Genomic DNA, 14,401 nt, shown 5'->3' with positions numbered 1-14,401 from the left:
CCTGTTGCACAGTAGACACCAACAGCATGTGTGTACTGCAGGCTGATAGAAAAGCTGTGTGGAATTTAAGTTCCCTTTGTTTTAGGGCTCATGCACACGGCTGTTTCACAGCTCTGTTTTGTACGGAGCCGTAAAAGGACTGCCAAAGAGTTGCTTAAGCCTTCTACTGATGCAAAAAACTGGTGCCATTTTCCTTTGGATTATATATGTACATACAGGGGCGTAACTACGAAAGACTGGGCCCCATAGCAAACTTTTGACTGGGGCCCCCCTCCCCTGGGTATCACACAACCCCCCCTTGTAGATAGTGCCTCCCTATAGATTCCACCCCCCCCCCCTATAGATAGCACCATACAGCCCTGTAGATAGAGCCATACAACGCCCCCTGTAGATAACGCCATACAGCCCCCCTGTAGATAACGCCATACAGCCCTGAACCCCCCTGTAGGTAACGCCATACATTCCCCCTGTAGATAATGCCATACAGCCCCAAATCCCCCTGTAGATAATGCCATACAGCTCTAAACTCCCCATGTAGGTAACGCCATACAGCCCCCAACCCCCCCCCCCCCCAAAAACGGCCTATAGTTTGTCCTACAAAAGAGATGTATCCCCTATCCACAGGATAGGGGATACATATGTGATCGCTGGCCGCGATAAGGAGAACGGGGCACCGAAATTCCCCCAAAGTTCTCCATGAGAAATCTCGCACTTCCGGGGTCTGCGCAGTTCAATAAAAATGAAAGGAGCGCTGGTCACGCATGCGCACAAGCGCGACCGGTGCACAATTCATTTCTATGGAGCTGTAGACAGACCCCGGAAGTCCGAGGTTTGTCATGGAGAACTTCGGGGGACTTTCGGCCCCCCGTTCTCCTTATCGCTGTGCGTCCCAGTGATACCACATGTATCCCCTATGCATGTCTTTTGTAGGAACAACCCCTTCAGTGGCGTCGCGCCGTAGCGGCTGCTAGCGGAGCCTCCGGCCATGGGGGGGGGGGCATGCCGGTGGGCGGCCCGGGCCCCCTCATGCTGCGGGCCCCGTGGCAGCCGCTACGGCTGCTACAGCGGTAGTTACGCCACTGTGTACATAGTAACATAGATATATTCTCCCCTGGCTTCCATTGGAGCCTGTAGTGCTGGAAGGTCATGCTTCTCCATACTTGGGAGGCATGTGGGATCTGAAAACTGCGGTACAGACTTTGTGCACACGGCTCTGCCGTGTGTTTGCGCTTTTATATGTTTACAAATCGTATTAAGTTCCCTTATGCATACATTTAGGTAACTAAGCTTAACAGACTAAGCCAAAGCACCGAAATCTCTGATTACAATCTTATTAAAGCAGACTTGCCATCAGTTACTGACTGCATTGCGTTTGCTTCAATAGTTCATAATGCACTGTATAGGGAAAATACTTCTTTACCTCAATTCAAACATACACTATATAGATAAAAGTATTGGGACACACTACTTAATCATTGAATTCAGGTGTTTCATTCAGTCCCGTTGGCACAGGTGTATAAAATCCAGCACCTATCCATTCAGTCTGCCTTTACAAACATTTGTAAAAGAATGGGTCGTTCTAAAGAGCTCACTGAATTCCAGCGTTGTACTGTGACAGGATGCAAAAAGTCTGTTTCGTAACTTTGTGCATATAGCATAAAAGTCGCCAACGCTTTTCTGGCATATGGATTCAGAATGGGATGTCATAAAAGCTCATGAAGTTGTAAGGTGTCCCAATACTTTTGTCTATATAGTATAAAAAACTGCTAGTTTCTCCTTTTATGATTTGTTATAGTTTTCTCTGTATGTCTCTTTAAAGGGTAACTAAACGTTCAACAATCTTCTGACAAAAGGCCCTCTTTACACAATGCCCAGGGGGAAGTCGCGCCCCCCTCCCTCATCGGCGATCTTTGCGATTGGCCAGTCAATTTCCCACCCTAGTAATGCTAGCCTGCTGCTGCATTGTTGTATATGGCTGGTTATGAAAAATTAGGGGGTTCCCCCCATTTTTTATTATACTTACCTTTCCTAGGTCCAGTGCTTGAGCCGCAATTTCAGCGAGCTATGCTGTTTCCGTAACTTCAGGAGTTAGAGGGGGCATCAGCACTAAAAGTGCCTAGGGCAGCATCAACTCTAAATGCGGTCCTGCCTGTATCTAAGCCTATCATGTGTGATACTGTCCGTGGGGCCCTATATCTAATGCTATCATATGTAATACTGTCTGCTGAGCCGCTGTATCTAATCCTATCCACACCTATGGGGATCGTAGTGCTATAGATAATCTGTCTCCTATATATATATATATATATATATATATATATATATATATATATACTAATATGTACATATACACTACCGTTCAAAAGTTTCGGGTCACCCAGACAATTTTGTGTTTTCCATGAAAACTCACACTTATATTTATCAAATGAGTTGTAAAATTACTAGAAAATATAGTCAAGACATTGACAAGGTTATAAATAATGATTTTTATTTCAAATAATAATTTTCTCCTTCAAACTTTGCTTTCGTCAAAGAATGCTCCATTTGCAGCAATTACAGCATTGCAGACCTTTGGCATTCTAGCTGTTAATTTGCCGAGGTAATCGGGAGAAATTTCACCCCATGCTTCCAGAAGCCCCTCCCACAAGTTGGATTGGCTTGATGGGCACTTCTTGCGTACCATACGGTCAAGCTGCTCCCACAACAGCTCAATGGGGTTGAGATCTGGTGACTGCGCTGGCCACTCCATTACAGATAGAATACCAGCTACCTGCTTCTTCCCTAAATAGTTCTTGCATAATTTGGAGGTGTGCTTTCGGTCATTGTCCTGTTGTAGGATGAAATTGGCTCCAATCAAGCACTGTCCACAGGGTATGGCATGGCGTTGCAAAATGGAGTGATAGCCTTCCTTATTCAAAATCCCTTTTACCTTGTACAAATCTCCCACTTTACCAGTACCAAAGCAACCCCAGACCATCACATTACCTCCACCATGCTTGACAGATGGCGTCAGGCACTCTTCCAGCATCTTTTCAGTTGTTCTGCGTCTCACAAATGTTCTTCTGTGTGATCCAAACACCTCAAACTTCGATTCGTCTGTCCATAACACTTTTTTCCAATCTTCCTCTGTCAATGTCTGTGTGCTTTTGCCCATATTAATCTTTTCCCTTTATTAGCCAGTCTCAGATATGGCTTTTTCTTTGCCTCTCTGCCCTGAAGGCCAGCATCCCGGAGTCGCCTCTTCACTGTAGACGTTGATGCTGGCGTTTTGCGGATACTATTTAATGAAGCTGCCAGTTGAGGACCTGTGAGGCGTCTATTTCTCAAACTAGAGACTCTAATGTACTTGTCTTGTTGCTCAGTTGTGCAGCGGGGCCTCCCACTTCTCTTTCTACTCTGGTTAGAGCCTGTGTGTGCTGTCCTCTGAAGGGAGTAGTACACACCGTTGTAGGAAATCTTCAGTTTCTTGCCAATTTCTCTCATGGAATAGCCTTCATTTCTAAGAACAAGAATAGACTGTCGAATTTCACATGAAAGCTCTCTTTTTCTAGCCATTTGGAGAGTTTAATCGAACCCACAAATGTAATGCTCCAGAATCTCAACTAGCTCAAAGGAAGGTCAGTTTTATAGCTCCTCTAAACAGCAAAACTGTTTACAGCGGTGCTAACATAATTGCACAAGGGTTTTCAAGTGCTTTCTAATCATCCATTAGCCTTCTAACACAGTTAGCAAACACAATGTACCATGAGAACACTGGAGTGATGGTTGCTGGAAATGGGCCTCTATACCCCTATGTAGATATTGCATTAAAAACCAGATGTTTGCAGCTAGAATAGTCATTTAGCACATTAATGTATAGAGTGTATTTCTGATTAATTTTATGTTATCTTCATTGAAAAAAACTGTGCTTTTCTTTAAAAAAAAAGGAAATTTCTAAGTGACCCTAAACTTTTGTACGGTATTGTACATACACACACATATTTTGGGAAGGGGTGGAGCATATGTGTTGGGGCTATTTTAGCTGACATTTTAAGACCTTAGTGACGCCCCTAGCTGCATTGTTGGGTCCCTAAGGAGACCCAGCAACGCAGCTGAAAGCTGCAGGCCGTCGGCCATGAAGAGAAATTGGGGAGGCCCAAGAAGGACTTTTGCCCCGGGCCCCATGAGCTTTTAGCTACGCCCCTGGTAGCGGACATTTATTGACGTCCATTTTGTAAAAAAAATATATAGCAGAAGTTTTAGCTATATATTTTTTCTACAGTTTTAGTGGAAATTTACGGCATTATAGTTAGCATCCGTTAGTGATGGACATTCAGGTTTTTTTTAACAGACGTTAGTTCACAAAATTTTTGACACTGTAGCGACACAGTCGTAGCTCAAACTTAGTGTAGTTCATTTATTTTATACCATACTTTTTTTTTAGCATTGGGGTTAATTTGTTAGTGTCAGGTAGTCAGGAAATTTTTACGGTTTTATATTGGACGTTTGTCTAGTAATTTTTTTTCTCCTAAATTTTTATCTTAATTATTTCTCCTTTTTCTACTCTTCCTTTTTTTTTCCTTTGAAATTTTATATACACGTGTAAAAGCACAACACACATTTTAAAACATAAATTCTGTATTCCACCTGTTCAAGCACTAAACCGCCCAATAAAAAATGTCCCAATCATCCCAAAAGGTCTATTCAGCCGAGGAGGCATATGCAATCCTGGCCTCTGACACTGATACAGCTAGCAAGGAAGAAGTGGAATATGCCCTATTCCTCTTGTCCTCCTCCTCATTATCATCCTCATTCAGTGATGAGGAACCCCCGCAAGATTGTCCCGGGGGAACAGCTGAGGAAACTACCAAAATGAGTGATACCATGTGGAACCAGACCCCTGAGAATTACAAGCCTCACATTCCAAATTTCATAGGCAGCTCAGGAATTCATTTGAGACAGCAGGCCTCACATAAATTTACTTTTGGAGGTATTTTTCTCTAAATATTTTGTTAATTTAATGGTGGCCCAGACAAATTTATACGCTCAGCAATTTTTAGCCGAAACCCCAAAGTCATCATTTGCTAGGTAGATTCCCATAGATGCAGTGGAGATTATGAAATTTTGGGGCCTAGTGCTACATATGGGCCTAGTAAAAAATCCAGAGTTTAGGCAATACTGGAGTACAAATCTTTTATACAGCACCCCATTGTACCGCCATGGCAATGCCCCTGGTATTGAAAAAATTCTGACATTTCTGAATTATAGTGATAATGCACAGTGCCCACCCCGTGATGACCCCAAATATGACCGCCTATTCAAAATCAGGCCAATCACTGATCACCGAATCACATTTTGAACAATCATACAACCCCGAAAAGAACATTGCAATAGACTAGTCCCTTGTACATTTTAAGGGGAGACTAAAATTTCACCAATACCTGGTATGGAATAAAAATGTAAAAGCTGTGCGAGAGCAGCTCAGGGTACACCCACAAGTTTAAGGTTTATGAAGGGGAAAACACCAGGATAAACCACCAGAATGCGCGTCCCCGCGTCCTGGGAGTTAGTGGAAAAATAGTGTGGAATTTGGTGCACCCACTGCTGGACCAGGGTTATCACCTTTACGTAGATATCCCACTATTTAACTGCCTCTCCACCAGAAGTACTGGACCATGCGGCACCCTGCGCAAAAATCAGAGAAGCCTTCCTAGAACTCTGATTGGGCAACCACTAAGAAAGGGAGAAAGCAGGTCACTAAACAACGAGAACATGTTACTAGTCAAGAATAAGGACATAAGGGATGTCCTTATGTTGATCAAAATACACGGTAACGCCAGCACCGCTGTCCCTGTCTGAGGTAGCACTACAACGACCCCCAAGCCAGATTGTATCCAGGCTATAATAAGTACATGGGTGAGTTTGATCTCTTTGATCAAGTACTGAAGCCGAACAGTGCTATGTGGCTTGTTTCCTTTATTTTGATACCACAAGACCTCTTCTAACCTGACATGGTGCCTAAAATATAATCTAATAAAAAGAAGGCCCCAAAATCCACTAGGTGCCGTTTTGCTTCAGAGGCCTATGCTTCAGTCCATTAGCACACTAGTGTCACATGTGGGGTATTTCTAAAAACTGAAGATTCTGTGCAATAAATATTAACTTGTGTTTCTCTGGTAATACCTTCCGTGTTACAGAGAAAAGTGGATTCATATGGAAGTTCTGCAAAAAAAAATTTATTTGAAAATGCCTCCTCTACTTTGCTTTAATTCCTCCAAAACCCATAAAGGGTTAAGAGACTTTCTAAATGCTGTTTTGAATACCTTGAGGGGTGTCGTTTTTAAAATGGGGTGATTTATGGAGGTTGTAATGTATGGGCTCCTCAAAGCTTCACAACTGAACTTGTCCCTAAAAAAAAAAGGCTTTTGACATTTTCTTGAAAATGTGAGAAATTTCTGCTAAAGTTGTAAGCCTTGTAACATATTAGAAAAGGATGTTTAAACAATGATGTCAATGTAAAGTAAACTTATGGGAAATGTTAATTAACAACTATTTTGTGTAGTATAACTATTTGTCCTACAAGCAGATACATATAAATTTATAAAAATGCAAATTTTTGCAATTGTTTGCTACATTTTGGTAGTTTTCACAATTAAATACTGAAAGTATCGATCAAATTTTACCACTAACATAAAGTACAATTTGTCACGAGAAAACAATCAGAATCACTTGGATATGTAAAAGCCTTCTAAAGTTATTACCACATAAAATTGACATGTCAGATTTGAAAAATTAGGCTCTGTCAGGAAGGTCAAAAGTGGCAGCAGCAGGAAGGGATTAAGCAGTAAACAAATGCATACAAAATATAGAAGTTGCTTCTTTAACCCGTTAGTGACCGCCCCATAGTGTTTTTACGGCGGCCACTAACGGGCTTTATTCCGATGCAATAGGCTTTTTACGGCGCTGAATCGGAATAAATAAACAGAGCAGGGAGCCGTTAAATGTCCCTCCTCTCAGCTGCCAGAGGTAGCTAAGGGCTGGGGGCATCCCTGCTCGAACGAGTGAGATCGATATTAGTATCGATTTCACCCGTTTAACCGCTCAGATGTGGCGCTCAATAGCGAGCTCCGCATCTGAGTGGTTTTGGAGAGAAGGAGGAAGCTCCCTCTCATCCCACTGATACCCGGCGATAAGATTGCCGAGTGTCTGTGTCTCCAATGGCAGCCGGGGGACTAGTAAAGGCCCCCAGGTCTGCATGTAGGAAATGCGTCTAGCATGACCTAGCAGATGCCTGTCCTTTTTACACTGCAATACAAACTGCTTTATTGTTAACAAACAAAATAAAGTAAAAAAAGTTACACATATTTGGTATCGTCGCGTCCGTAACGACCCCAACTATAAACTTATTACATCATTTAACCCGCATGGTGGACGTTGTAAAAAATAAAATAAAAAAACATGCAAAAATTGTTGTTTTCTTTGAATCCAGCCTTAAGAAAAGTGATCTAAAATGATCAAAAAGTCGCATCTACTCCAAAATGGTACCGATATAAACTACAAGTCATCCCACAAAAATAAAGCCCTCATACAATTGCATCAACGATAAAATAAAAGAGTTATGGCTCTTCAATTATGGAGACACAAAAACAAATAATTTTGAAAAAAACGGTTTTCACTGTGTAAAAGTAGTAAAATATACAAAAACTATACAAATTTGGTATCGTTGCAATCGTAACAACCCGCTGAATAAAGTTATTGTGTTATTTATACCACACGGTAAACGGTGTAAATTTAGGACGCAAAAAAGTGTGGCAAAATTGAAGTTTTTTTCTATTCCCCCCAAAAAAAAGTTAATAAAAGTTAATCAATAACTTCTATGTACCCCAAAATTGTGCTATTAAAAATTACAACTTGTCCCGCAAAAAACAAGACCTTATACAGCTATGTCAACGCAAAAATAAAAAAGTTATAGATCTTTGAATGAGACGATGAAAAAAACGTGAAAAAATGGCTTGGTCATTAAGGTCAAAAATTGGCTGGTCATTAAGGGGTTAAGGGGGCTGACGGAAAAAGTTATGTTTTAAAACCTATCAACTTTTTTCCTAGAGAATTACTAAGTTACTGTACTTCCCACGCATAACGTACACAGAGCTTTATAAGCACCTTTTACTGCGGTGTGGGTGTAAGATACAGATGGCATAGGATTATGGTTACACAGACTCCTCATCCAAAAATTACAGCAATTGTAATTAAGAATCCCTTTATATCATTTCACACAAAACACTGTATGTTGTGTGATCCTTTTACGGTTGAGTAGAGCATTGTTTGGAGTTGCCCAAATTGTTGCTTTCTACTAAACAGGCAATAAAATAGCAGAAGTCTTATTAATAGTATGGTCAACAATAAGAAACTAGTAGTAATGACTACTAGTGAGATGTTGCGTTGAGATTTGTAAATATTACAATGCATTAATCATATTTATCATATTTTATTGACGAAATGAATAGGGCAGTCCACTACGGTATTGATTCCGTCAAAACGACGGAACCCTTAACAACGGTGACAAGCGGAAACCATTTGCACCGGATCCGTCACAATTGAAATCAACGGTGATGCAAATGGAAACCTATGGTTTCCATTTATTTCAATCAGGCTTCCGTTCATGGGTTCCCCTGACGGAAAGCTCCAACGGAACCCATGAACGGAGCCCTGACACAGATGTAAATGAAGCCTTAACTTAGTTAACTTGAGCTCCAAATCGTATGCATGTGTTTGGTACTGTCCCCCCCAAAAAAAACATATTTTTATATTTATTTATATATTGAAAGAACAGCATTAAGCTGAATTAGAAATCCTAAATTCAATCTTACCAGTTCTCTCACGCCATATTGCTTTTCAACCTTCATTTTTAAAATCCTAAAACATTCCTCCATTCGGTCATGGAAAGGGCGAAGGTCTTCAGTGACTCTTTTTTCATGAATTTGTATCCCAGCACCAAGAAGAGGCGTCTATAATAATAGAAAAATTGTCATATGTAGTGATATGCTAAACCTCTACATTGCACAGAAACTACTCTGGTCTTAACATTACTACTTCTATATATAAAGTCACACTGTAGTAAACATGTTTAATTCAAAGCTTATAAAAGAAAAGTCGAAAAAATGTGTATGTTATTATATCAGTATGTGGCAGATTTAGACTGGCGTTTCATACATACGTCTTAGCTTAAAGCCCGCAGGAGTAAGATGCAACACATTTTTTGCATCTTCGGCTGTCTGTGCTGGGAGCTGGCATAGATTTCCACTATAATTTCTACCAGCTTCTAGTGTCAATTATAGTGAATTTTCTGGGCCGCAAATGGCTCCACCTCGACACTAAGCTCTGCTTACTTTTTTTAAAAAGTGGCGAGGACGGAGTAAAACTTAAAAAGTCACAAATTATTGCGCTAACATGGCGTGCGCTATGTTTTGCAACTTTTTGACGCCATAATACTGGGGTACAGCTAGTGAAAAATGACTCTCTAAGTTTTTGGAGGTTTCTGTGCACAACTATAGTTCCCAAGCTGTTATGGGAAACCTCTGACTACTAGATTCAAAATATATGTATAATTATGTATATTTCTAATGGCACACTAATTGTGTAACGCCCCAAATAACCGCAAAAGCCTTTGATTAAGAGGGTTGCCCTATTACATTTCTTTTAGATCACACAAAACATAACAATTTCATAATTGGAATCATTGAAAAATGTTTCATGTGCCTAGATATTGTATTAACATAAATGATATTGCACCCCACAGTGCTGGTGAAAAGAACCTGCTATAACTGCACCAATTCTTACTGGCTGGCCTGCACAATAGATGGAATCACTAAAAATTAAGATTTGTAAATTTTCCTTCCGCATTTTTGTGTATTCTGTACTACAAAAGATTTTAGTATGTCTTGCTATACTGTTTATCGCCATTTAAAAATGTGCTCCATGGACAAAGCTTCCAGGTGTGTGTCTTTTGCAATGTATTCATGCCTTAAACAATCGTTTGAGGGTGAATATCTCTGCGCTAAATGCCAGCATGTTGTGTATTTGGAAGCCCAGGTATTGGATCTAAATATGCAGCTTGCAACACTTAGGAGCATTGCAATCCTGGAGAGGAGTTTAGCGCTCACTGAGCAAACACTGGCTGGGGCCAGTGAGATGGAGGTGGGTGGAGGCGGGCAAGCTCAGGATCCAGAGATTAGGAGCTGGGTAACAGTTAGAGTAAGGGTAGGGGAAAAAGTGCCAGGGAGGCTAGTCGTGAATTTGCACAACCCAGGAAATATGCCAGTTTGGCTAATATTAGGGATGCAAGTCCAGAGCCAGCATCACTACAGCAGGGCGTTGCTCCTAGCAACCAGGACAAGACCTGCTGTGGGAAGGATGGAAGTAGGAGTGCAGCAAAGGTCAGACAGATGCTAGTGGTAGGGGATTCTATTATTAAGTGGACAGATAGGCTCATCTGTCGCCGCGACCGTGAATGCCGAACAGTATATTGTCTGCCGGGTGCTTAAGTTCAGTATATTGTGGATCGAATAGACAGATTGCTGGGTGGGGCTGGGGAAGACCTGGCGGTCATGGTACACATCGGTACCAATGACAACGTCAGTGGGAGATGGAAGGTCCTTAAAAAATTATTTTAGGGAACTAGGAGAGAAGATAAAGTCCAGGACCTCCAGCGTAATGTTGTCAGAAATACTACCAGTGCCACGAGCGTCACTAGAAAGACAGCGGGAGATTAGGGAGTAAAATAAGTGCCTTATCGGATAGAGGCGTTGAGTTAATATGCAAGTCTCTCCATACTGACACTAGATAGATGAGAGGGGTATCTCACAATACAATACTGGCGTTATTGGAACTCAAACAGACTTGTTGAATTAACTGTATATATGTCGCATTGTGATCAGATCTTTTGTACCCACGTCACCCTTTTTTCCTTCTGTATCCTTACTTTCTTTGTTGAAAAGAAAAAACTTTGAAATACAAAAAAAATAAAAAAATAAGTGCCTTAGAAACTGCTGTAGGAAGGAGGGGTTTGGGTCAATGGAAAACTGGGCTGACTTCTCTTTCGGCTACAGGCTCTACGGTAGGGACGGGCTGCATCTAAATGGAGAGGATGCAGCTGTGCTGGGGGAAAGAATGGTTAGACAGCTGGAGGAGCTTTTAAACTAGGATCTGGGGGAGGGATGGTGGGGATGCAGAAGCGGGGTTAAATAGAGTACATAGGGAGTTTGAGACAGCAGGGGTTAATGGGGATTAGTGGGGGCTGGGGTTAGCAAGACGAGTAGGGAGGAATAGGAATAAATATGGACCTAAGAATGATAAAGGTGTCGGTAAGATCAAATGTATGTTGGCGATTGCAAGTCTTGCAAGTAAAATAGACAAATTGGAGATTCTAATGACTGACATGGATTATGATGTAGTGGGCACAGGGTTGGGATCCAACTGGTTTGCCCCGGTTCCCCCGAACCGGTTGTTAAAATTACAGCCACTTCGCAGAACCGGGTGAAGCGGGGAGCCGGAGCCGGTCCCCTGCACTCAATGGTATTCGTGTCCTTAGGACACAGATACAATTGACTTCACTAGCGCTGCCATGGCGAGGCACATGATGCCTCACCATTCGGCGCTTTAGTGATGATGCAGTCGGCGCAATGACGCCATCGCGGCGCTGCCTCGTTTCACTGGAGGAGGACTGGCGGGCTGGAGAATGGCGCGGCAACGGGACAGGTAAGAATATAATGTTTTTTTCCTTTTATTGTGGGCAGTGTTGTGGGCCTTAACTATAGGTGAGAATAACTACAGGGGAGGACTATATAGGGGACAATAACTACAGGGTAGGACTATATAGGGGCACTAACTACAGAGAATGATACTATCTACAGAGGACACTATAGGAAGCACTATCTAAAGGGGGATCTATGAGAGACACTATAGGGGTTTTTACACTGGGCGATTATCGGGCAGATCAGCTTTCTTAGAACACTCGTTGCCAATAATTGCCCTGTGTAAACAGGGCAGCAATCAGCAGATGAACGAGCAAATGCTCGATCATCTGCGGGTCGTATCATCTTAAAAAAGTTAAATATTATCGTTGTCGGCAGCACATGTGTAAACAGGGAGACGGGTTGCCTACATGATGGTAATGTATGGGGACAAGCAATTGAAGTAATGACTGCTCGTCCTATCCATAGCTCCGTGTTAAAGGAGCAAACGAGCGCCTATCAACGATGTATTGTTGATTGGCGCTCGCTGCATTGCCCGAATATCGGCGGGTGTAAAAGGTCCGGTGTGTGGTACATTACTTTGCAGTATTTGACACAATTTTATTCATGGACACAGTGTATAGTACTATTATATTCAGGGGTACAGTGTATAGCACTATTATATTCAGGAGCACAGTTTATAGTACTATTATATTCAGGGGTACAGTGTATAGTACTATTATATTCAGGAGCACAGTGTATATTACTATTATATTCAGGAGCACAGTGTATAGTACTATTATATTCAGGAGCACAGTGTATAGTACTATTAAATTCAGGAGCACAGGGAATAGTACTATTATATTCAGGAGCACAGTGTATAGTACTATTATATTCAGTAGTACAGTGTATATTACTATTATATTCAGGAGCACAGTGTATAGTACCATTATATTCAGGAGTACAGTGTATAGCACCATTATATTCAGAGGCACAGTGTATAGTACTATTATATTCAGGGACACAGTATATTGTGCTATTATATTCAGGAGTACAGTGCATAGTACTATTATATTCAGGAGTACAGTGCATAGTACTATTATATTCAGGAGTACAGTGTATAGTACTATTATATTCAGGGACACAGTATATTGTGCTATTATATTCAGGAGTACAGTGCATAGTACTATTATATTCAGGAGTACAGTGTATAGTACTATTATATTCAGGAGCACAGTGTATAGTACTATTATATACAGGAGTACAGTGTATAGTACTATTATATTCAGGGGTGCAGTGTAAAGTACTATTATATTCAGGAGTACAGTGTATAGTACTATTATATTCAGGAGTACAGTGCATAGTACTATTATATTCAGGAGCGCAGTGTATAGTACTATTATATTCATGAGCGCAGTGTATAGTACTATTTTATTCAGGAGAACAGTGTATAGTACAATTATATTCAGGAGCACAGTGTATAGTACTATTATATTCAGGAGCGCAATGTATAGTACTATTCTATTCAGTGGTACAGTGTGTAGTACTATTATATTCAGGAGCGCAGTGTATAGTACTATTATATTCAGGAGCACAGTGTATAATACTATTCTATTCAGGGGCACAGTGTATAGTACTATTATATTCAGGAGCACAGTGTATAGTACTATTCTATTCAGTGGTACAGTGTGTAGTACTATTATATTCAGGAGTACAGTGTATAGTAATATTATATTCAGGAGTACAGTGCATAGTACTATTCTATTCAGGGGCACAGTGTATAGTACTATTATATTCAGGAGTACAGTGTATAGTACTATTATATTCAGGAGCACAGTGTATAGTACTATTATATTCAGGAGCGCAATGTATAGTACTATTCTATTCAGTGGTACAGTGTGTAGTACTATTATATTCAGGAGTACAGTGTATAGTAATATTATATTCAGGAGTACAGTGCATAGTACTATTCTATTCAGGGGCACAGTGTATAGTACTATTATATTCAGGAGTACAGTGCATAGTACTATTCTATTCAGGGGCACAGTGTATAGTACAATTATATTCAGGAGCGCAATGTATAGTACTATTCTATTCAGGAGAACAGTGTATAGTACAATTATATTCAGGAGCACAGTGTATAGTACTATTATATTCAGGAGCGCAATGTATAGTACTATTCTATTCAGTGGTACAGTGTGTAGTACTATTATATTCAGGAGTACAGTGTATAGTACTATTATATTCAGCACAGTGTGTAGCACTATTATGTTTGGGGAAGAGTGTATGATACTATTATATTCAGGGGCACGGTGTATAGTACTATTATATTCAGCACAGTGTGTAGCACTATTATATTCAGGGGCACAGTGTATAGTACTATTATATTCAGCACAGTGTGTAGCACTATTATGTTCGGGGGCGCAGTGTATGATACTATTATATTCAGGGGCACAGTGTATGATACTATAATATTTAGGAGCATAGAGTGCGGCACCATGACAATTTTATCTTTGTTTATAGGTGCGAAAATGTTGGAAAAATTAGAAGCTGAAGATATCTGAGCAGCAAACTGCAGAAATGGGTCGTGGCCGGGAGAAGTCATCATACCAGACCAAATAAAAGACAAAAAGAACGACTCCAATCTGACAAGTTGTCACCGGTGAGTCACTAAATGTAAATGTTCATTC

General features: G+C 40.9%; 1 protein-coding gene across 1 annotated transcript in view; it reads right to left on the bottom strand.

The window, feature by feature from the left end:
• Positions 1 to 14,401, bottom strand: part of DOCK2 (dedicator of cytokinesis 2) — a 963,684-nt gene that overhangs the window by 45,507 nt on the left and 903,776 nt on the right. The window contains exon 47 of the mRNA XM_075859372.1: positions 8,850 to 8,987. Coding sequence (XP_075715487.1) covers positions 8,850 to 8,987 — 138 coding nt within the window. The remainder of the gene's footprint in view (positions 1 to 8,849; positions 8,988 to 14,401) is intronic.

Source organism: Rhinoderma darwinii, chromosome 3, assembly GCF_050947455.1.
Source record: "Rhinoderma darwinii isolate aRhiDar2 chromosome 3, aRhiDar2.hap1, whole genome shotgun sequence".
Lineage (NCBI taxonomy): Eukaryota > Metazoa > Chordata > Amphibia > Anura > Rhinodermatidae > Rhinoderma > Rhinoderma darwinii.
This window is presented reverse-complemented; position numbering and strand designations above follow the sequence as displayed.